Source organism: Drosophila obscura, unplaced genomic scaffold (genome assembly GCF_018151105.1).
Source record: "Drosophila obscura isolate BZ-5 IFL unplaced genomic scaffold, ASM1815110v1 contig_194, whole genome shotgun sequence".
NCBI classification, from domain to species: domain Eukaryota; kingdom Metazoa; phylum Arthropoda; class Insecta; order Diptera; family Drosophilidae; genus Drosophila; species Drosophila obscura.
The window spans coordinates 1,052,387-1,077,109 of NW_024542783.1; the positions used below are offsets into that span (position 1 = coordinate 1,052,387).

At 45.2% G+C, this 24,723-nt stretch overlaps 1 protein-coding gene across 1 annotated transcript; it reads left to right on the forward strand.

Annotated features, from left to right (window-relative positions):
* Nucleotides 1–5,340: 5,340 nt before the first annotated feature.
* On the forward strand, nt 5,341–15,206 carry LOC121404367. The gene is made up of 2 exons (XM_041593702.1): nt 5,341–5,468; nt 14,477–15,206. Exons 1-2 carry the CDS (start codon nt 5,341–5,343, stop codon nt 15,204–15,206), a joined length of 858 nt encoding a protein of 285 aa, XP_041449636.1.
* Nucleotides 15,207–24,723: the final 9,517 nt, after the last annotated feature.

Here is a 24,723-nt window from a genome sequence, read left to right on the forward strand (position 1 = left end):
TTCACTGGTCCCGCAGTGTCGGAGGCAGAGTTGGCTACCGCCTTCTCTCGACTCGGATACAACGAGGAGCCGCAGAAGGCGGAGCCACAAGTCACGGCTCCCAATATCCAGGTCGACTCGGGTCCACTACCTGTGACGGATGAGAAGACGGAGGCTGAGACCCTACGCAAACGGCTGTCGGGATACAGGGCATCGGCAAAATACCTCCGTGGTATTAGCCAAAGACCCCCCGATACGCTGACGGCGAGGGAAAGGAGCCTCAAGAAGAAGCACGAGCAAAACGTGCGGAGGTACGAGCGGCTTAACGGAGTCGCTCCTACCAACGGAGACAAAGCCCCCCCAAGCGCACACGCGGCGGTGACTGAGGACCCCAAACCGTCGACTTCAGCGTCAGCATCAGCTGACACGAAGACGAAGGTGGACCAACCCTCAAAGTCATCGTCTGCGAACGCGCGAGGGAGAAAGGGGAAAGGGGAAAACCTCTGACGCAGAACACGGCGAGTGCCAAGGCACCACCAACGCCCTCTGTACAGAAGGCACCGGTGGAACCGACTGGTCGAGAGCCAAGGTTCAAGCGACAGAGAACGGACGACTCCACAAAAGCTTCCGAGTCCAAGAAGGCGAAACCAGAGGACATTCTGGCCAGCCTAGGATCGCCGGCCGAGCTGCAGGTAGCCATCATCGACCAAAGTCACCCAGAGGGGAAGATATCGGACGTCAATTGGCTGAAGGCAGAATCGGAGATCCTGACCGCCATGAAGGATGCCATTGTGCGCGCAGATAACCCGTTTGTCTGCGAGTTCAAGGGTATCAAGTGGTATAAGGGAGCCAAAGCAGTGGCCTGTGGCAATGCAGAAACTCTTGAGTTTCTAAAAACCACGGTCCAAGGTTTTGGTGAACTTTGGCCAGGAGCGGCACTCCGCGTGGTCCCGACGGATCAGATTCCCAGGAGAACGATCATGAAGGTATAGATTCCTCCCCCGATTAAGGCGGATGAGGACACACTCGTTCTGATCAAGGCACAGAACCGGATCCTGGAGACATCGGACTGGACCATCACAAGAGCGATAGCGCGAGACAAGGGGAACGGCAAGGAACTCTGGATCAGCATTGGTCAAGAAAGCCTGGCCAAACTCCTTGCAACGGACTGCCGCATATCCTTTGGTATGGGCACCCTGGCGGTAGCAGTACCGCGACACCCCAGGTCCGCTGAATAGCATGAAGGTGGTGCAGATGCTGCAGATGAAGATGCTGCATCACTCAAGTGTACCATCGGCGGACCTGCTGCGGTTTATGGAGGAGAAGGCGGTGGACGTGGCCCTCATCCAAGAGCCCTGGATCGTAAGTGAAAGGGTTCGGGGACTGAACGGTCGCGGATACCGCCTTCTCACGCCACACCCCGCGTGTAAGCCAAGAACCTGTATCGTGGTAAGGAACTAGCTTAATGTTCTGTTTTCTTCCAGGTACAGCACTCCGGACCTAACGGTGGCACTATGTGAGAGGGAGGACGGGAAAAAACCTATACCTAGCCTCTGCATACCTGCCGTACGAAGAGGAAGACCCACCCTCGGAGGATGTCAGCACCCTGATCCACCAAGCGCGGAGGGAGGGACTTGATATTGTCTTAGGCTGTGACGCGAATGCCCATCACTCCCTCTGGGGAAGTACGGGCACAAATTCTAGAGGAGAGTCGCTGTTCGAGTACATTCTGTCCACAAATCTTGTTGTGTGCAACCGGGGAGACCACCCCACCTTCCGCAACAGGAACCGTGCAGAGGTTATAGATATAACACTGGCCTCGAATAGCGACTCCCTTACCATCGATGACTGGCACGTGTCCAGTGAGTGTTCCTTTTCGGACCACTACAGGATAGTGTACAGCATCAAATGGAACAAGGAGAGGCCCAAGGCCTACCGCAATCCCAAGCGGACAGACTGGAACCGCTTCTCCGCAACCGTACAGAAGGTGCTGCCTAACCCACCGGAAGGGGACATAATTCAAACGGAAGCACTAGAGAAAGCTACGCAGACCGTCACTAATGCTCTACAGATGGCGTTTCTCAAATCCTGCCCGATCAGCCGACCCCCAAAGTCCAATCACAACCCGTGGTGGACACGGGAGTTGAGCGAAGTCAGAAAGGAATCGAGGAAGCTCTTCAATAAAGCAAAAGTGACAAACACACAGGAAAGTTGGGACGAGTATCGCCGCAGCTTCAATACCTACAAAAACACCTGTAGGAGGGCGAAAAGGGAATCATGGGCAGCCTTCTGCGATGCCATAGATGGTACCACTGAGGCCTCAAGGCTTCGACGCGCCAATCTAGGCTCCTCCTCGACAAGAAAGACGGTCACACGAGGTACTCCGCAAGGGGGAGTTATATCCCCTCTACTGTGGAACCTGGTCCTCAACGACCTCCTTCTTCAGCTGGGGAGGAGCGGATATAAGGTTACGGCCTATGCAGACGATCTAGTAATACTGGTAACGGGTAAATTTCTGCCCACAATCAGTGACCTTCTAGAATCTGCACTGGGCACTACCGCTAGCTGGGCACGCCAGAACGGTTTGGGGGTCAATCCTCAAAAAACAGAACTGGTGCTGTTCTCACGAAGATATAAGATACCGAGTTTCAAACTACCAGCAATCGGTGGAACGACACTCGAGCTATCGAGCGAAGCCAAGTATCTTGGTGTCATCCTTGACTCCAAACTCTCCTGGAAGAGAAACACGGAGGAAAGGAAGAAAAAGGCAATGGCAGCTTTCTACACCTGTAAGAAGACTTTTGGACGAACATGGGGCTTACAGCCGCACATCATCCATTGGATGTATACAGCGGTAATAAGACCCATCCTGACATACGGAGGCATGGTATGGTGGGAAGCGGTTAACACCAAATCCCACCTGGAGAACCTCCGTAAGTGCAAGGCTGAGACAAGTGCCGCTAGGCTATTAGCCGCGCAGTTCTTCAAGCCATCGCCTTATGGCCACGCCACTATACTCCGTATGGAAGATAGTGGAACGGCCAGGTGGAGTGACTACTGTGTCTCAGAGTTCTCACGGAAAAGAAACTTTAAAGGACACATACCGGATAGGGAGAAATGGAAGAGTAACACTGTCCTGGGGCAGAACGAGCTCTCCATTTTCACCGACGGGTCAAAGACGGCCGAAGGGACAGGAGCTGGAATCTTCTCCGAAGAACTAGCAACCAACATATCCCTAAGACTACCAGACTGGTGCAGTGTATTCCAGGCGGAGATATATGCAGTATGGCAAGCGGCAAAGTTGGTATACACCTTGGAGATACCTCCGAGGAACATAGCAATCTGCGTTGACAGTCAAGCTGACATCAAAGCCCTGGTATCCTGCAAGACCACAAGCAGACTCGTACGTGATACGGTTAACGCACTAAACCAGATCAGCGCGCACTCAATCACACTCACGTGGGTTCCGGGTCACACCGACATAGCGGGCAACGAGAGTGCGGACGAGTGTGCCAGAACTGGATCGGCCAAGCCAATGGCGGACGCAGTCAGCGACATAAGGAGACCACTACGAGACATCATCTCGCAGATGATGGGCCGAGCCAGAACGAGATCGGACAGGAGGTGGAACACCACACCCAACTGTGAGATCTCTCGCTCGCTCTGGCCCCACTACGACCTTAAACGCACCAAGACTCTCCTAAGCTTCAGGAAGAGTCGGGTGCGAACACTGACGGGAGTTATAACGGGGCACTGTGTCATCGGCCGCATGGCCACAAGGTACAGACTGCCCCACCATGACTTCTGCCGCAGCTGCAGGGACGAGGAGGAAATAGAGAGCATCCAGCACCTTCTCTGCAACTGTCCTGCACTCATGGGGAGGCGTCACCGAGTACTTCTATGAAGATCTGGACAGCCTGGCAAACATGCCTCTAGAGAAACTGGTGCTCTTTATAGAGGCCTCGGGATGGTTCGCGAAACCTCCCTAGGCACCGGACAATATCCCGTGACGAGTGTGGGCATCACAATGGGCAGACTTGCCTCCGAGTGACCTCGACTTCAGTCGAGCAGCCCTATAAACCTAACCTAACCTAACCCTCTAGGGCGATAATCTGAGTGCGCAGGAGCTGGCTAAGAACCCAGTTCATCACTCAATGACAAAGCATATTGATATAAGATACCATTTCGTTCGTCAGGTTGTAGAAGAGGGTCAAGTTAACTTAAAGTATGCTAGTACAAACGAAATGATTGCTAATGTCTTGACTGCAAATGATTGCAAATGAACGAACGCAACGGCTACGTCTTTTCTGTTAAAATATAATTTCCACGGCATTGGTCAAACTCTGTTCAACAGTTCCATATTCGCCTCTATTGTCAGAATCATACAAAGCGCAAATTAACGTAGACTATTGCAGATCTCTGAAATCGATGAACAACTTTGAACAACGTGGTGGAAGCAGCGATTTGGAGTGGACCTTTCAAAGGTAAAGATGTCTTCATTCCTTGGATTCCCACGATCCCGACGGATACACCATTTGAATTCAAAAGATGGCAATTTCCCATCCGATTGTCAATCGCAATGACAGTTATTAAAATGCAGAGATTGACCTGCAATTGTGTGGTTTGGACTTAGATGTGGATTACTTTTCACACGGACAATTGTATGTTGCGTATTCCCGTGTCGGTAAACCAATAGCCTTCATATTTACGCGCAGAATGGAGAAACGAAAAATATTGTATACCAACAAGTACTGCAAAATGAAAAGTATTTATATCTTATGATTTGTTGTGTTCCTCATTTCTTATGCGTGCAACCATAATATACCACAGCGAAACGTTGCAAGGTATTTATAGTATTTATTATTTAGTATTTATCCGGCAAGACGCAAAGAAGCATGACGCAGCCCCAATGTAAGCAGCCTATAAAATTGAATGAATGCCCTAAAATTCTGTGGTGAAATATGCAGAAATATGAAAAAAAAAAAAAAACAAAAAGTGAACATATTACATTACGACATATTACGACATATTACGGGAGCAAAATTTATATTTGGATCAATATACCAATTACGTACCGCAGTGAAAAAAAATCAGGGAAGACAAACAGAAATCCTAGTACTCAGACGCGTTTAACTTTCCGTCGACTGAAATCAGGGATGATATTCGTATGAAATCGATAAGAAATCATCCCTGTTTTTCGGTCGACCGAAAATTTCTAGCCGGCGTTTCGCAGACCGGTACTCAGTTCCGAAAAAAGGCCATTCGATAAGGCTATGACGGAGGCTATGATGGCCAACACTGGAGGACCACGGTAGCGCAGCAGACAACCCATCGCCGGGGTGGGCACCTCCATCATCCTATATGGATCAGCCGTGTACCAGCAATGGGGGTTCCTACGTAGAGCAGAGAGAGCAGAAGCGCATACCGACGCTGTGCACTCAGGGTTGCATGCCTCAGGACGGTGTCCTAAGACGCCGCGCCAAGAACCCGTAAAGCCTGATGACCTTACACGGAGCACGAATATAACTAAAGCAAAAGAGAATGAATCTCTAGGAAAACCTAAAACCTCTTAATATTTATTTATTTCTACATAACAAGTTTTCCATAACTTCAGCCTCCTTCTTAAACATAAGTGCTATTCAGATGGTAAACTACATAATTATAGAATGTTTTCCCTGATAAAAATAGGCGAAAAAAACGAAATTGCATAAACTTTACTGGCAATGCCAGTGCTCTGCTACTTCAACTTTCTTTCTATTTCACGAGAAGGAACGTGTGAGTTGGTTCTGGGGACGCGATTCTACTTTTATACCCGTATTCTCAGTCAGTATATAAATTTTTGAGCTTATGATTAATGAAAAAATTGTTTAATTATTTTTTTAAATGTAGATTCTACATCTTCTCTGAAAGGGTCGCACACTGCACAGAGCAGAGTGTGTGCGAGCGAGAAAGATCATAAGTAGCGTCAACAGCGCTGGAGGAGGTGGGGGAAGCAACTGAAAATTAATTTAAATCTTTTGTGGGGTCGGAAGGGAACGGGGTGACATTTTGAAATACACTTGTAGCAGTGTGATATCACATGAGTCTGGAAACAAAAATTTGGTGTCTCTGAGGTCTAAGCGCTCATCAAGACGGACCGACAGACAGATATGGCTATATCGACTTGGCTATTGATGCTGATCAAGAATATATACTTTATGGGATCGGAAACGATTAATAATCATTAATAAACTAATAAACAGCAGCCTATGGATTTCTGGACCACCGTTATTGCTGCGTAGCAGCTCGGAGTGGTCTGCAGACCTGCAATTGCCTACTGATGTACTAGAGCGTCGTCGTGTAGCACTTGTCAGTTCAAAGGAAAGGGATATATCGTACAATTGGAAATTTCAAAACTCCGTTGGATCGATGCAGCGCGTTTTAGCCTAAATATATCGATTTTACATTCTAAAGGACATCATTTGCATCTACATTTTCACTCTAGATGAGCTTCAGACCTTGACATGTGAAGTATCTGCTTGTTTAAATTCCCGTCCGCTTTATGCATGGGGCAGACGCGAAGTCTCCTGGCTGAGTCTCCGAGGCGCAAGAAGTCTACTCCGAGGGACTTGCAAGTGCCATCTGTTTCATGTCCACCGGCATCTGAAAAACTTACTCTGACCACTCCTTCAGTGCAGCAACGGCAACGATCGCTGCTGATGATGCAGATTCAGGAGCCGAATGCGTCACTTTGGAGAGTATGCAGTTAGAAATGTCTGTAGCATCCGTGTCCGTTGAGTCCGCACCCAACTATTTAGCTATCCCATCAGTTTCGCTCCCACCAGCTAAAAGCCGTCCAGGACCACCGGATATTGCCATCAAAGGTAGGCCTCTGGTGCCAAAAACACTGGGGGGAGTCCCACCAAAGTGACAAGTTTTTGTCTCGCGGCTAGCCCCTGAAATCAAATCCAATGATGTAACCGCTTTTATACAAAGCAAAATGAAAGCCATCGGCTGGAGTGGAGAAATTTAACTTTTCTTACGGCAGGGAGATATCTTCCTTCAAGATAAGAGTCTCCCCGACTCGATTTGAAACCGTTTGTTCCGCCAAGTTTTGGCCAAGCATTTTGTGGTTAAAGAGTTTAAGGCTAAGAAAAAGAATAGCCCCCCCCCCCCACAAATTTTCCTAGTAGTTAGACCAGTGCTCCATCTCCACCCTACTCTTCCACCTCTTCTTCTACCCATCCCAAAAACTAACTTCTTCTAACCCCCAATCTGGAAGGAATCTTGTATTCTTCCGCTCTATTAGAAAGGTAGCAGGTCTGATTGAAATAATTATATGGGTATATCTAAGTTACCCGCTTTCCTATAATGTTTGAACAAATTTTAACTCTGCATTTGCAACATCTCTGCAAATCACTTATATCTCCGTCTCAGCACGGATTTATATGGTGACGATTAAAAACCACAAATTTATTAGAGTTTACCTCTTTTATCATTAAAAGCTTCCAAGGTATCACTTACCTGCCTTCAGTAATAACAAACTCTCGAGTACTCATGTATGCGGATGATGTTAACCCCTGTGTCCAGTATAAGGAAATTTCATTGCACTCTCGCTTGCAATCCGATCTCAATAACTTTCAGTCATGGTGTTGTGCAAATTTGTTACACCTAAATGCCTCGAAATGCAATGTAATGACATTTTATCGCTCCAGCCCCTTTTTGGCTCCTTATAACCTCTGCGGTGGTTCTCTTGAGAGAATTAACTTGGTTGATGATCATGGTGTTAAAATAGACCCAAAGTTAAAGTTGTCTGAACACATTTCTACCATGGCCTACCATAAGGCCAAGGGCGTGCTTGGGTTTATAAAGAGGTGGTCATAGGAATTTGACTAACTCTATATAACGAAGACTCTATCTCGCTTGTTCGTCTGATTTTAGAGTACGGCTCTTATGTATGGTGCCCCAGAACAAAGTACACCAGGACCGTATACAATCAATCCAGAAAAACTTTTTACTTTTTTCTCTACGTGGCCTCAACTGGGATGCAGGTGTGAGACTGCCATCTTAGCCTCGTAGATTTGTTTTAATCAACTTTCCAACCTTAGTTAGTCGTAGAAAAATGCTTGGTGTGATTTTTATGCACAGCCTGATCCAGTGTTACGTAGATTGCCCTGACTTCTTGAGCCGTATAAACTTCACGATACCTATTAGATCCACTAGAAACTTTATTCCCTTGTTCCTTCCACTTTGTAGATCGAATTATTCCTTGCATGAACCGTTTAGGGTCGTATGCTCGGACTAAAATTTGTTCTACCTTCTAATATCCACTACTAATTCCATTCCTCTTCTTAAATCACTAATACTAACATACCTTTCCCGTAATTAGTACTATTTCTTAGCTATCTTTGCATGTTTAGCTCTTCGAGTTGTGTTTATCAAATAAAATACTAAATTAAATACTAATATACCTTTCCCGTAATTATCACTATTTCCTTGTGTATCTTTGCATCTTTAGCTCATTTAGTTGTGTTTAGTTGTGTGAAGGACTGAAATTCCTGCTTTTGAGCGTGCACATGGACCAATAGTCGACAATCAATTCGCAGTTCCAAACACATAAAAAACGAAATCTACGAAGCATTAAAAGGCATTGGCGAAATTTCTGGAGACTTTGACAACGGCGCTATACCCACATCTTTAGCTAGCAGTGGGGCAGACAAGGACGGATATGCTATGCTACCACTCGGTAGCCGTAAAGCAAATTTTCACCTACTGCTGGCTGTGTGACAATATCGCACATACGGTATGCGCTGACCTCGGCCAAATCTACGTGGACGCGTAGGCGACTTGATAAAGTCTCGTTGTGGCCTTAACTGGACATGCTGGGACTGCAGGCAGATTGAAAGCGACATGCGAGTTTTTATAAGACAAACTCATAATGAATTCGCGGCTGTCAACTCTGGATTCCGACTGTTACAGGAAAAGATTCTTTCCATAGAGTCTCACTTCAAGAATCTTAAAACTTTAACTGAGTCGCCTAAGAGAAAGAAAGGTTACAATTGTCTGCCCACTGGTAACAATGGTGTTTTTCTTGCAGTTCCTGGATCTCCTCTACCCCCAATTCGTTCGCCGTCTTTAATAGACTTTGGTGCTGTCGAACTTTGATGTAATGGGGCACCGACTGTGGCTTCTGCATCCGCCCCCTCAACAGCCGCCTGTCCCGTGCCTGTGTCTGACTGCGATGTCGGTGCCTTCACTGGAACCTGCTGACGCTGCCGTCAGCATGGATGTGGAGGCTCTGTCTACCTCGGCATCCATCGTTAACTCAGAATATGGCCCATTATCAGCTGATTCTGCCCTTCAGGTTGAATTTTCTCCGACGGCTCTGCCTAATAGCTCTACTATCCCTCCTTCTATTCTAACTGCTTTCACCACACTAAAGTCTATTTTCTTTTCTCGACTGATGGTATCGGCTACGGATGTCCTGGTCAGGGAATTTATCTTTTCTAAGATTCATATTGAAGATTCCTCAAGTCTTGTTGTCACTAAATTTAACTTTATATCTTCCTTCAAAATTCTTGTTCCTGACAAACATGTGAGTAGTGTGCTCCGCCCCCTTTCTGGCCTGAACAAACTATCTGTCATGTGTTTACAAATCTTCCCTATAGACCTGAACGTCGAGTGGGTGTCCTTCCAACTTCATCTCCGACTGCTTTAACTTCTGTCCGTCCAACTCTATCTCCGGCAGCATTACCCTCGAAAAACAAATTTATCTTGTTTCCCTTAAGATAACCTATCAGAATGATCGTGGCGTGGGCAGTTAGCTTAACAAGCTATATACTGACAGTACATCTTTCAGGACTGATGTAATCGCTTTTTCTGAAACCTGGCTCAACTCCTCTATTTATGACTCCGAGATTCTCATTGATAAATTTAACATATATATGTATGATCGTCCATCTCGTGGTGGCGGTGTCTTGATTGCTGTTCGTTCGGACATAGCTTCTCAAATCTGTCACGTCGAAGGGCATAATAACATTGAAATTATTGTTGGTAAGCTTTGCTGGCCCTCTTTTAATCTCTTTATATCCTGCTCTTACATTCCGCCGTCCTCCGATTTCTCCACTTATATGCTTCACGTTTCACATCTTCATTCTGTTTGTCTGTCATTCTCTGATCGTCTTATAGCCCTTGGAGACTTTAACCTATCTAATATCCCATGGTCTCTGTTCAGATTGAGGACGGCGCTGGCGGGGCAACAGCTCTGTGGGCATTCCAGCCACACCACTGTTAGCAATTCAGCTACGCAAGCTGTTACCCTCGCTTTTGCTCTCACGCCTATGAGCGTTTTTCCCCCAGAGTCTGCAGAGGGTCTCCTCTATCTTTTCCAGAAGACCCTTATCATCCCAAACTTGAAATTTCCGTGCAGTTGCCCTCCTCTGATCACATCAAATCTTCCGTAAAGCCACCATCTATATTTGGCTTCAGGAAAGCAGATTTTACGTGCTTGAATCTTGTACTTTCACAGATCGATCGGGCATTTATTGTTCCTTGTTCAATGTCTTTAATACCTATGTACCTTTAATTTCACCTTCGCGTCATGTTAGTGGCCCTATTTGGTTCACCCCGCGTTTGATAAACCTTCGGAATATTAAATCTCGCTTGTATAAAAGGTTCAAAAGAACTGGTTCGCAATCTGACTTCTCTAGGTATTCAATCGCTAAGAGTAAATTTCTTTTATTTAATAAAAAATGTTATAATGACTACCTGTTCAAATGTAGACTTAGCTTTAAGCGTGATCCGAAGCAATTTTTTTGGTTTGTCAACTCGAAACGTAAATCTTCCCAATTTCCGTCATATTTTTCTTTGAATGGCAGAAAAGCTGATTACGATTGTGATATTGCTAATCTCTTCGCTTCATTTATTCAACTCTGCTACTCACTTCCGTCTAATAACCATCCCTCTATTCTGATTTTTTTTACATACTTTGTCCCAATCAATCTTATCCTTTCCATACGAATAGTTCGAACTGTATCTATCCCCCCTTCATCGACTATAATAACCTCTTGTCTAATTAAAAGTCATGTAAATTTTCTTTTCCTACCGACCCCGATATGGTTCCTAGTGCTGTTCTTAAACTTTGTGCAGATTCTCTATGTGTGCCCCTCCTCAAACTGTTTTGCCTTTGATTAAGTAAATCATAATCTGCTTATTCATAAATTATCTCTCCTAGGGTTTCCGCCTAAACTTATTTTCTGGCTTAATGCATACTTTTGTAATCGATCTCAGCGTGTCTGTTTTAATAACTCTCTTTCTAAGCCTGTTTCTGTATCGTCGGGGGTACATCAAGGTAGCCATCTTGGCCCTCTGTTGTTTAATTTTTTCATCAATGATCTTCCCCAAGTCTTAACTCATTCCCGAGTACTTATGTTTGCGGACGATGTGAAGTTATGTTTCTCCTATAGCGACCCCATTATGTATCCAATCTGATCTTGTCGCTTTCAACAACTGGTGCTTAATAAACATTCTTCCCCTTAACATTTCCAAATGTAACATCATGACATTTCATCGCAGCAAGCCTTACCTTTTTGACTAAAATATCCATTATTGGTCCCTAAACCGCCTTTACAAAATTACTGACTTGGGAATTATCTTTATACCTAATCTGTGTTATTACTCGCACATATCCGCCTTTTCGAATAAAGCTAGAGGTGTCCTGGTGGTCAAAAAGGTGGTCTAAAGAGTTCACGGACCCTTATAACACTAAACTTTTATATGTATGGTTCCTGCGTTTGGTCTCCGCACTATCAAAAATATCAGGATATGATTGAGTCCGTTCAAAAACAGTTTATTCTTTTTGCTTTTCGTGGCCTTAATTGGGACCCCTCTAGACATCTTTCTTCTTATGAGAGTAGGCTCCGGCTCCTCGATATCCGCTCTCTTAAAAGCCGCAGGATTTGCCATGGAGTTATTATTCTTATTATTCTTATTCTGCCCTCAGTAGCCTTATTAGCATTTCTGTCCCTTCCCACCCGACTAGGCATTACTTTCCGATTCATCTTCAACTCTGTCTTTCTTACTCTGACCATGAATCTTTCCGTAGCCTTTGCCGTAACTACAATACCTTCTTCCTTCTTCTGCGGCGGTAAAATCAATCCAGAAAAACTTTTTTCTCTACGTGGCCTCAGCTGGGATGCAGGTTGGAGACTGCCATCTTACCCTCGTAGATTGGTTTTAATCAACCTTCCAGCCTTAGTTAGTCGTAGAAAAATGCTTGGTGTGATTTTTATGCACAACCTGATCAAGGGTGACGTAGATAGCCCTGACTAGTTGAGCAGCATAAACTTTACAATTCCTTTTAGATCTACTAGAGACTTTATTCCTTTGTTCCTTCCACTTTGTTTATCAAATTATTCCTTGCACGAACCATTTAGGGTCCTATGCTCAGTCCTATTGAATTCCCTCTACCATACAATACCTATTCCGCGCGTAACAGGCTTCGACTTGGTGTCGCAAAAAAAAATGACGTGCGTTTGAGACGATATTTTCGGACTCTTCAAGTAACAGAGTGAAGCTTACGACCCAACAGATTGGAGGTAATTTGTTGACAGCAGCAAGAAAAATTCAAAGGCTGTTTTATTACACGATCGAAACCAAAAGCCCATCGCCCATGCTGTTAATATGAAGGAAACATATCAAAAAATTACTAAATTATTTGAAAATATTAAATATAAAGAACACCAGTGGAAGGTCGCATGTGACTTAAAAGTCGTAGCCATGTTAACTGGATTGCAAGGTGGTTACACAAAATACTGCTGCTTCCCGTGTCTATGGGATAGTAGATCTAGAGAAGAGCATTACTCAAGAAAACTCTGGTCAAAACGGGAGGAACATACTTTGGAAAATTACAACATACAGAATTCAGCTCCTGTGAAGTTTAAAGACGTTTTTTTACCACCATTACACATTAAGCTGGGACTAATGAAAAATTTTGTTAAAGCACTGGATAAGGAAGGTGAATCGAAAAGTTACTTAAAAACTGTTTTTTCACGTCTGTCGCTGGCAAAAGTTAAAGATAGCGTATTTGATGGCCCCCAAAATTCGAAAACTACTAAAAGATGATGAATTTGAATATATGTTATATACAAATGAAAAGAAACAAGAAAAAAACTTGAAATTTGATTGAAATTAATATGGACAGTTAAGCTAATTATTTCCTGGTGACATGGGGACATAATGGGATAGGGTGAAAACGTAAAAGGATTTCCGAAAAATTATCGCATATCAGAAATCGTGGAAGGGTGGATAAGGAATAGTGCGGGTCGATTTTTGATCTTATAACACTAGTTGACGCGAGTTTTCCTCAAGGAACAAATCCAACTCTTACTTAAAGATTTTGGGCTTAGAAATGGTTTGATGATATTTTTTTTCTTTCTATGGCAGAACTTTTTTAAGAATTTTCGAAAACTGGTAAGCTTTTTTCAGTAGTATCTTACCTCTGGTTGTAAAGAACTTTGCTATTTTGAAAAGATAAGACAGCTAGAAGTTAAGCCGAAACACTTTGTGATTTCATCTTACCGTCTGGGAAATTTAAAGCATTAAAATGCAAAAATTATGATTTTTGTGCGGTATTTTTTACGACATTTTGACTTTAAAAACTCAGGAAAAGTCGGCAAAATATTATATCCTGTCTTCTCTATTTTTATACCCGTACTCAAAAAAGAGTTAAGGGGTATATTAGATTTGTGGTATAAGTGGATGTGTGTAACGCAGAGAAGGAAACGTTTCCGACCCCATAAAGTATAGACGATATAGACATGTCTGTCTGTCCGTCTGTCCGTCTGTCTGTCTGTCTGTCCGTCTTGTTGAGCGCTTAGATCTCAGAGACTACGAGTATAAGAGCTAGGGCAACCAAATTTGGTTTCCAGACTCATGTGATATCACACTGCTGCAAGTGTATTTTTTAAATTTCGCCCCGCCCCCTTCCGCCCACACAAATGACGAAAATCTGTGGCAGGCACATTTTTAAAGATACGATAAAACTAAAAACGCAGTAGCGTAGATAATGCCTATATCTACCAGATTGAATCTGAATTAGATCGGATCATAATTATAGCCAGAATGTAGAAATTAATTTTCAGTTGCTTCCCCTGCCCCCTGCCCCATCCTACCAACGACCATGCAACTCATTCTTTTTCTCGCTCGCACACTCTGCCACGTTCAGTGCGCGAACAACTAGCGGAGGAGATGTAGAATATGAATGGTACATCTATAATCTACATGTTAGATGTAAAGTATAGATTGTAGATGTAGATAACAGATGTAGCAAAAAAATTTAAAATGTAAAATTTTTTTTTTGTAATTCTAAAATTCTAAAAAATCAAATGCTCAAAAATGTACTGACTGAGTACGGGTATAAGTAGAGTCGCGTCCCCAGAAGCGACTCGCACGTTCCTTCTCGTTTTTTTTTATTCTAAAATTCTAAAAAATCAAATACCTTTATATTGTGTTTATCCAGGTTTGTTGGACGTCGTGGGCCCCTTGTCAAGCTGTATTGCGACAACACCACGAATTTTGTTGGTGCAGCTCGCATGCTAAAGGAGCGTGTGGAGGGCATGGATGCCAAGGACGAGGCTCTCAACGCTTATGCTGCGGCCCACCGGTTTTCAGTGGAGTTCATCCCTCCTCGAGCTCCGCACATTGGAGGCCTGTGGGAGTCAGCGGTGAAGTCCGCCAAACATTTGCAGCTCAGGGCCATGGGCAACGCAGTGCTCAAGGAGGTGCTTCTCGTGGAAGTCGAGGCCGTACTCAACTCCAGGCCATTGGTGGTCGACAGCGGCAGTCCCAACGACGGGGAGGTGCTGACTCCCGCGCATCTACTAGTCGGCAGAATGCTAGTTTCTCTGCCGCCCGAATTAGGGCTGCCCAGACTAGACAACAGCCTATCGTATCTGCAACGATGGCAGCTCGTGTCTGCCATCAAGCAAAAATTCTGGAAAGATTGGTCCAGAGACTATCTTCTCAGCCTTCAGCAGCGAGGGAACTTGTCCGAGGAGGTCGCCAATCTGGAGCCAGGCAGAGTGGTGGCAATCCACGAGGACAACGTGCCCCCTCAAATGTGGCTCATAGGAGCAGTGGAGGAGGCAATCCCAGAAGCCGACGGGAATGTTCACGTGGCCGTAGTGAGGACTAAGGCCGGAATTTATAAGCGGTCCATCCATCGATTGGCGCCGATTCCAACAGATTGAAGCCTATAGGCTCTCAACGCGGCCGATGTTGAGGCAAATCACTCGACTGTGTTTAAATGTTAAGACCCTAGCAATTGAAATAAACTTGAATTTATGTTAACGCTCTTGAAATGTTAGATCTAGTCTCTTATACGATCGAAACTTATGCTAGCAGCGGCCGCTCATGATGGGGGCGACGCTGCCAAAATACATTCACTCATATTCTGAAGTCGCACCAGCGTACAAGTTTCTCTGTCGGTCTGTCCGGTTCCGTGTCTACCATCCAACTATATACTCGTGCCTAACGGCAAAAGAATAGTTGTCCATCATTCAGATTTGCACAACTAGGGTTCATTTTGCAGTTTTATTGATTTTATCATATTTTAAAGCTGTACTTTTATAATTTCAAAGCAAAAAAACATCCCATATCGTGCGCGTCAGACAAAAACATGTACTCGGCAACTCTAGCAGTTATCTGGCAACTCTCCGTGCATGGCAGCAATTAGGTGCTAAAAAAAAACAGACATCTGATTGTCAGGGTGTAACGAACCATGGTTCTAGCCATGGCTCGTCACAAACGGCGGAGAGTCAGCGCATCCACACTGGTCGGCAACAATAATAAAACTGATACAGACATACAGAGCCAACGAACCACGGTTCTCCACAAATAGCGGTAAGTCAGCACATCCGGAAAATAAAATAGTCTTAAGCAACGCACGCAATTACTAAAATTAAGAACTCTCGATCAACAACTCTACCCATTCTGCATTATCTCTACCACTCAGCTATCCCTTTCTGCGATGCAGAGTTAGCAAAACCTCATTTCTAAACCCAAGCCCCAGCTGCAGCCCACACCTACCGCGATGCAGTCTCAGCAAAACACTTTTCTCAAACCCACTGACCCACTAACAATTGTCAACGAAGCACCAAGCTTCGACCCACTTACCACGCCCCACAATTATTGTTACCCAATAATCATAAGTTAGCAATAAGCAATTATTACCTCAGCCTGAGATAGGACCATACATGGGTAAACTTAATAAAAATGCTTTTAGCGAGACTGTTGGGCATAGAAGAGCTACGGAGGCAACATATGTATACATATATATACATACCTATGTGGCTTTTGGGATTGTCTTCTGAAACTACTGCTAAGTTAGTTCATTACAATTACCAGTTTTTGTTATAAAGATCGATAGCTTCTCTTTGTGCTGCCATTGGTCTGCACTTAGCCGAACAGGGGTTTTTGACATAAATGCAATGGCAATAATAGGTAGAAATGGTTTGTTAGTTCTGTTTTGGCATTTTGAAGCAATGCCACCTGATAGAATTACAAATTACAATTTTTTTACAATTTGCACAAAAAGTAGGCACACGTTTGACGCAAAGGAAGTTTTACTGCAATGAACTATTTTTTGTAATGCTTAATTAAAGGAAATCAGATTGCTAGGTGGCCACCTCGGACGCCAGCGGAATGAGCGCGGAAAAATTTACTAAAATGCTTATTTAATTAACTTAACATGTATAAGCTTAGATTATTTGGAAGAGGTAGTAACCCTCTTCAACTTAAACAAAGACAAGCTATTGCAAAGAATTCTCAAAGGGGACATTGTCAGCAACGTCAATATGTGCGAAACTTTGGAGCAATACAGCGTGTAGAAACTCTGGGCCTAATTTGAATGCCCAAACAGGACCACAAATGGTAGACGAACAACAAAAGGACAAACGATACGCATTACGAAAATTGTTGTTGGCCCAAACCTTTGACCCACTAGGTCTCTTTGCACCGGTGGTAGTCAAAGCAAAAATATTAATGCAACAACTGTGGGAGGTTAAACTCAATTGGGACGATGAATTGCCATCAAAACTCCAAACGAATGAAAAGAATACCAGGAATATCTTCAATCGTTGGGAAAGTTCCGGTTACCAAGGATCTGCATACCTTTGTAGACCCATCAGAACGATCAGTTTAAGTACGAGCCACATACAAAAACAATCAGGTGTTCGTTGCACTACTCTGCTCGACTACTCTACTCTCGAGTGGCACCCACCGCAGAACAATCCCTCCCACGTCTAGAACTGTGCCCTGCAGTTTTAGGTGCCGAACTCACCTACCGATATAGAAGGAATCTCCATATGATCCCTGCCACAGTAACAGGAAGCTGCTGGACTGATTCCACACTTTTACTGTCCTAGATTAACGTATCGGCATCCACATACCATACCTACGTGGAAAATCGAATCGCCAAAATCCAGTCATTGACTAACCAACTACAGTGGCATCATGTTTCATCAGCCAACAATGCAGCAAGAGGAAACACCGCAAGAAAGTTAAAGGATCACAGCTTATGGTTATACGGACCATTATTCTTTCACGGATCAGGAGATAAATTGTAAATAAAAAAAACACCCGTCATAGAGCCAAGCAATCTCGAGAGAAAGTCTAAGCATGTCAGTTTGTCAATCGCACCTAGCTCTCTTGAAGAAGAGTTATATACATGCAGACACAGCAAGTCGTTCAACAAACCCCTTCGTAATGTATCGGTTATGTTTCGCTAACGCTATAAGACGGTGGATAAAAAGAGTTCGATCATATCATTATCTCCCATACTAGGATATGATGAACTCCAATCCTGCTACCGTACAACGACTCAATAGTTAAAAATGATTCTGCGAGAACTCCGTGAGGAAAATATGCATTGCGGTGCCCAAGTATCAAGGGCAATTGCAAGGCAACAGTACTGGATTATCAATGATATGACTATGGCTAGACGCATCATACACAGCTGCGTTAGATGCACTATAACCAAAGCTGCTGTACCAGGTCATGGGCAATTTTCAAGCACAAAGAGTCACACAAATATGCCCATTAGTTAATGCAGGTAGACTACTGTGGACCAATTATGATCCATCATAGGATACGAGGAAAAAGGCCAGATAAGGCATACATTGCCGTGTTCTGCTGCTTCTCCACAAAGTCCGTACAACTGGAGCTATTAAGTGACTTGACCACAGATGGATTCTTGGCAGCACTCCGGCGGTTCCATAGCAGACGTGGAAAATGCCAGACTATTCCTTGCGACAATGCCACAAATTTCGTCAGTACAAATAACAAGCTAAAAGAATTGGAAGGAGCAATATTTAGCGAAGGGCACATGCTTTGATCACATTCATTCCTTACCGGGCCCCATAGTTTGGAAGCCTCTGAGAAGCTGCGGTAAGATCAGCGAAAAAGCTGCTAATTAAAACAACAGAAATTGACGATTGAAGAGCTGAGCAAAGTCATAATCGAAATTGAGGCAAGTCTTAATTCCCGACACATAACTCCAATGTCTAATGATCCAATGAATACCATCGCAATTACTCCAGGGAATTTTCTGATCGGTGAACACATATCTTTTTGTTAAGCGCTTGGAATTGATATCACGCTTAAAACATGCACTCTGAAATCAATGGTCTACGGAATGGAAAACCACCGCACTAAACGTGACTGAAGGATTATTAGTTTTGGTGAAGGAAGACAACCTTCCAGTAATGAAGTGGCCAATGGGTCACATCATCAAATATTATCCTGGGCAAGACAACACAGAACAAGTGGTTAAAACAGCGTCCGGTGTATACAAACGCCCTATCAGTCGATTAGCAACATTATACTCCGAAGAAGTTGTGACAAAACGATTCCACAACGCGTTTGAAGACATTGCGGAAACAGAGGAACCACTAACACAGCGGAAAAGGGTCTTGTTACCCATACTAACATCAACATTGTCAGTGCTACTTCTTATGCTTCCATTAGCATTCTCACAGTCAATAAATGTGACGCAATTTGCAAACAAAATGTCAAATGTAGCTGGGACTTTACAGCGGTAAAGATGCATTCATTTTACAATAACGTAAGGAATAGGATAGGTTACGTTACGCATAAAGTAGGAGTGACAAGAGAGGAGCGAGAACGACGAAATGTAAAAATTGACATCTCTCTTCTCTTGTGAGATCTATTGGAGGCATTGATAAATCGAAGAGGGAGAACAATTAGAATCAGTGTATATTATGGTGGGCCAAAGTTTGATCAAAATATAAATATATTTTTTTTTTTCAAGCTTATGCTGTTCTTTGTTAGTAAGTAAAATTAAACTTTTTAAAATCTGTAGTGTAATGTTTGACGGCTACTACCACTTTTTTGGTTTGATTTTTATACCCGTACTCAAAAAGAGTTAAGGGGTATATTTTATATGTTGTAAAAGTGGATGTGTGCAATCCAGAGAAGGAAACATTTCCGACCCCATATAGTATATATATTCTTGATCAGCATGTAACGAACCATAGTTCTAGCCATATCTCGTTACAAACAGCGGAGTGGTAACGGATCTACGCCGTTCAGGAACAACCATCAATCTAATATACGCAGAGACACCGAACAATGGCTGTGGCCACTTTTCTCCTCCCAACTGGCGGTGCCTCAGCACCCCGGAAAATACAATAGTCTTAAGCACCGCACCGCAATTATTAAAGAACTCTCGATCAACAACTCTACCCATTCTGCACTATTTCGCAACCAGCACAGAATTCCCAACCGCACCTTGCTGATGAAGCCTCAGCAAAACCACCCCGACCTACTAAAAATTGTCAACGAAGCACCAAGCTCCGACCTAGTTACCACACCCCACAATTATTTTTACCCAATAACCTTAAGTTAGCAGTAAGCCATTATTTCCGGGTCTGAGGTGCGATCGCCAGCTGCATAAAAAGGCCAAGATCGGCCGAAAGAGGAGGCAGTCCATCAGCCCGAACACGAGACACTGACTAAGCAGTCCAGCGCACCATACAACTACAAGCCAGAGTAACAACGTAAAAGAACTAAGTGAATGAAAAAATACTGAATAAACCAAGAACAACCAAAACCCAAACTCTCGCGTCATCATTTCTCCCTTGCCTACTGCATTTCAAGCCAGCCCGACACCTGAAGTCACCTGCAATCTACAAATTTTCTTGTAGCGGACCCTGGACAGACCGATGCATACCTCAGCCTGAGATAGGACCTCACAAGTGGCGCCCGAGCAGGGACTTTTTTAACACCTTAATACGGAGCTTTGTGACGTAAAGACCCACGGCCACTGAAAGAAAACTAGGCTAGCAAGGGCTAATACCCGTTCAGCACAAAAACCGGCACCCTCGCAAAATCCGGTCGCAAGCAAAAGTGCTACAGTACGGAAGTACCACAAACAAAACGTAAGTCAGTGCTACTAACCGCAGAAACACACCAAGGAAGCCCACGGAGACGGTCAACCCGACGAATTTTACCCAGAAGGACACCATACCAATCTAGGGGTCACCACCGGCTGGATTTCCAAACTCCTGCGGGACGAGCTGGAAGCCCTTGCCGAGGAATTCGGATTTGGCAACGAAGGAACAGTCGAAGAACGACGAAAGAGATTCGACTGGGAGACCTCGAACGGCAATACGCCAAACCAGCAGGACGCTCCAAGTTCCCCATGCCCACCACTCCTGGGCCATCTGACCAGCGGAAAACGGACCCAAAAGCCGGGTTACAAGTCCCCACCGCGGCCGAATACAGCCCACCACGCATCGTAACGCCAGCCGATTTGCCCAGACCTCCAGTAACGGAGACCAGTCGCTCGTCCACACAGAGGATCGTGCCAGCCATGGACTCTTCCACCGCCCACATCGCGGAACAGATTCGGAAATGGGGTATCAGGTTTGAAGGACAGGACGACCTACTTGCATTTCTGGAACTACTCGAAGAACGTGCGCTCTCATATGGGGTGGACACGAATCAGCTGCCTAGGGCCATGAGAGAGCTCCTCACCGATCGGGCCAGCCGCTGGTACCGCACCAACCAAGGCAGTTCATGGGCATATTTCCGCCAAGAATTCTTAACTGTCTTCTTGCTGCCACGGTATTTTGAACAATTGGAAGACCGAATCCGGGCCCGCAAGCAAGCGGGAGGAGAATTGTTCAAGGATTACCTCATCGAGATACGGCTACTCATACACCACGCCGGGTACGACGCAGCCAAGGAGTTGAACAGGATCTACGACAACGCCCTGCCAGCATACCAGATGTACGTGCGCCGACACGAACTACAAAGCTAAGCGCAGCTCACAATGCTGCCCACCGAGTTCGAGAGCGTCCAAGAGCGGACCATCCCGACCACTTTCGAACCCCCGCGAAGCACCCCAAGATACCCAAGGCCGGCCACAGACCCAAGGAACGGCGAGCCGCACCGGCTACCATTTCGGCGACCTCAATGGGAGTCGGCAGACTCGCCAAGGATGCAGCAAGCACCCTCAAACAGCCAGATGGCTCCCGAGGTGGCGCATCGCATGATCACGACCCCTATCGCAAACCCACGCGCAGCCTGTCGCCGGTGTGGTGAAGTGGGCCATGCGGCATACGGCTACCAAAACCCTTCGATACTATTCTGCTGGGAATGTGGCAAGGGCGGCACACGGACCGTCAATTGCTGCCGCCAGAACACGTCGGGAAACGACACGCGTCCCCACCTGACACAGGATCAGCCGGGAACGACGCTTCCCCCGAACCGCGACTGAAAAACCCATTACATGTGAACAACGGTCGGATAGTGGCAACGGTGACCATAGAAGGACACGTAACGGAGGCTATCATAGAAGCCATCGAAGCCACGATCAAATGCGGAGGCACCCAACTGCAATTCCCCCAACCGAAGCGGGTCTGCCGGAAGATGACGATCTTCCCGGTGCAACACAAGCACAAGATCTTGGACTTCAGCGAGGGAAACGCCGTAGCGGAATGCGGAAGTCAAACCATCAGCCTGGGGACGTGCGAGAACACCATCGGCGCCACGTTCTGTAAAGAACGGCAAGGACCCACCTGCGCTCAGCAACTAGTGGCAGGGACCATCGCCCACTGCACTACCCTACCCGGCCACCTGGACGCAATCACCATAGTGGATCATGGCACGTTGATCCTAAATGAGGCCGTCGTGACCGTGGGGGACAAAGCAGGTGAAATCCAACACGTCTCCGGCACATACCTCGTGGCCTACACCAGCCAAGTCTCCCTCAACGGGACATGGTATGTGGACCCCTGGGCGAATCTCGGAAGAAGGCAATGGTCGCCTAGACGACAACCGTAAACGTCACGGGGCACCCCGACAAATTAAGTCTGCTTTTCTTAAGAGAACTGAGCATGGAAAACTTGAAGCACATTGAAATGCTGACGGTCAAGAGCGCCGCCTCACGCCTCCTCACGCCTCCTCACCTGTGTCATCGCCGCGATACTTTGCGTAAGCATATGGTGCTTACGCCGACGACTCCACAACCGGCCTTCTAACAACAACGCAACGGATTGCGAAGCAGCGGTATCAGAAATACCAACCAGCGTCCCAGCAACAACCACCATCGGCACCAACCAAACGCCGACGATTCACAAACAACCAGCAAAGTTTACGCATCCACTTCCAAGTCGAACCAACACTGGAAGTCATGCCAGCCTTGGCCCTCGCCTACCCCGGGAAGACTATCCGCCAACTCCGCAAAAATAAAATAAAGCTGACCACGACCTCTGTCCAAGGCGCCACCCTACAACCACTGTGGACCCGAGAAGTCGTCACATATAAATATAAGCGCCAGACGACAGCCAACCAGAAGAACATTGATTCCCAAAAAAAACCCACTGCACCCAGAAGAACATGAACAGAAGATGAACAGGAAAAACGAAGATAACCCCATCCGCATTTACGCCACCGACAGCGAACCGGAGAAGTCAACCTCAGAGACGACGTCCGGCAGCGACACGGAGGATGACAGCTCCTCCGAGTTGTCAACCCATCAGGCATCCCGGTTCTCATGGGACATCCTGTGGTCGCCTCCCCCAGACCACGATCCCCCATCGGTTTCAAAAAATTGTGATAAAGGTTTATAAAAAATTATGAATCCAATTAGGCTGATGCAGATAAATTATAAAGGAAATAGAATTTTACCGAAAAGGAACGTTGTGAATTGCTGCTGTACTGACTCTACTTTTATACCTCACTCACCGCACTCAGTCATTTTTATGTGGAATTTTTAAATATTTTACTGTTTCCATTTTTTTGCCACGTCTGTCAACTACATCTACAATGTAGATTCTATATCTCCTCCGCCAGAGGTCGCACACTGCAAGCGGAATAGTGTGTGGGAGCGAGAGAGAGAATGACTAGCTCTTCAGCTTTAACAGGTGAAAATTTGTTTCTTCATTCTGGGTATAATAATGTTCCGATTCGGCAATCTAGAAGATATGGTCCTTTTCTACGATACGGATTTTTTTCCCCCTAATCTTTTAAATTGTGGACACCACAGATTTTCATCCTTTGTGGGGGCATATTGGGGCGGGGCGTAATTAGAAAATACGCTTGTTACAGTGTGATATAACGAGTCTGGAAACAAAATTTGGTTGCTCTAGCGGACAGACGGACGGTGGAACGGATGGACGGATAGACGGTCGGACGGATAGACGGACGGACGGATAGACGGAAGGACAGACAGAAATGGCTACATTGATTCGGCTATTGATGCTGATCAAGAATAAATATAACTTATGGGTTCGGAAATATTTTTTTCTCTACGTTACACACATCCACTTCGACCACAAATTTAATGAACTAAATAACTGTAACATTTCAAATGCGTGAAATGTGTTTTAACAATGTATTGTACCAATGTACCAATTTTTTTTATACTTCACGAAGGTTACGTTGTTTTTTGTGATACAAGGGGCCGACCCAGTCTTAAGAAACACAGTATACAGGAAATTTAAGAAAAGGAATGGGAGATCATGTAGGGCTAGGAAATAATTATTCTTTGGTCAGAGTTGTTTGAATATTTCAGAGCTGATTGTGTTTATGATGCCACAGACAGCGGTACCTGAAGTAATTTGAGAACTGGGCGTGTGGATGGAATGTCTCGGTGAACCCGCAGAAGTGCCTGGTGTCGACCCACACGCTCCGAAGAAAAACGTGAGCCGGAGTCTTCCTACACGGTGAGATGCTGGAGCAGCGGAAGGAGGGTATATACCTGGGAGTTACTATAGACACTCGGCTGACCTCGCCTGACCTAAAACACAACAGCAAGCTAAGACTATCTAACAAGATCGTCATCGACAAGCATGGCAATTGAAGCTGACTGGTATATCTGCAACAGGGACATAGACATAGACACAGCGGTACCCCCGTTGGCGACATTATAAATGCGCAGGCTGGACGCTACTTGACTAAGCTTATTCATAACCCGAACGTTTTGGCAAGAAGACGTCGACGTCGACTAAAACGATTTTACCCGGCAGATCCAGTTAATACGAAAATATAATTTAATATCTTAAAACTACCGGAACCCTAGTTTCACAAAAACCACTAAACGCCACCAACTGTCCCGTAATTTTTCTCTAAAAATCTTTTAAATAGAAATTTTTCATAGCCCCTTAACATTAGTTGCTACTCAAAGTAACAATAAGTTAAGTAATTGTTTTTCTCTGTTTGTTAAATTTTTGTAACAATTTA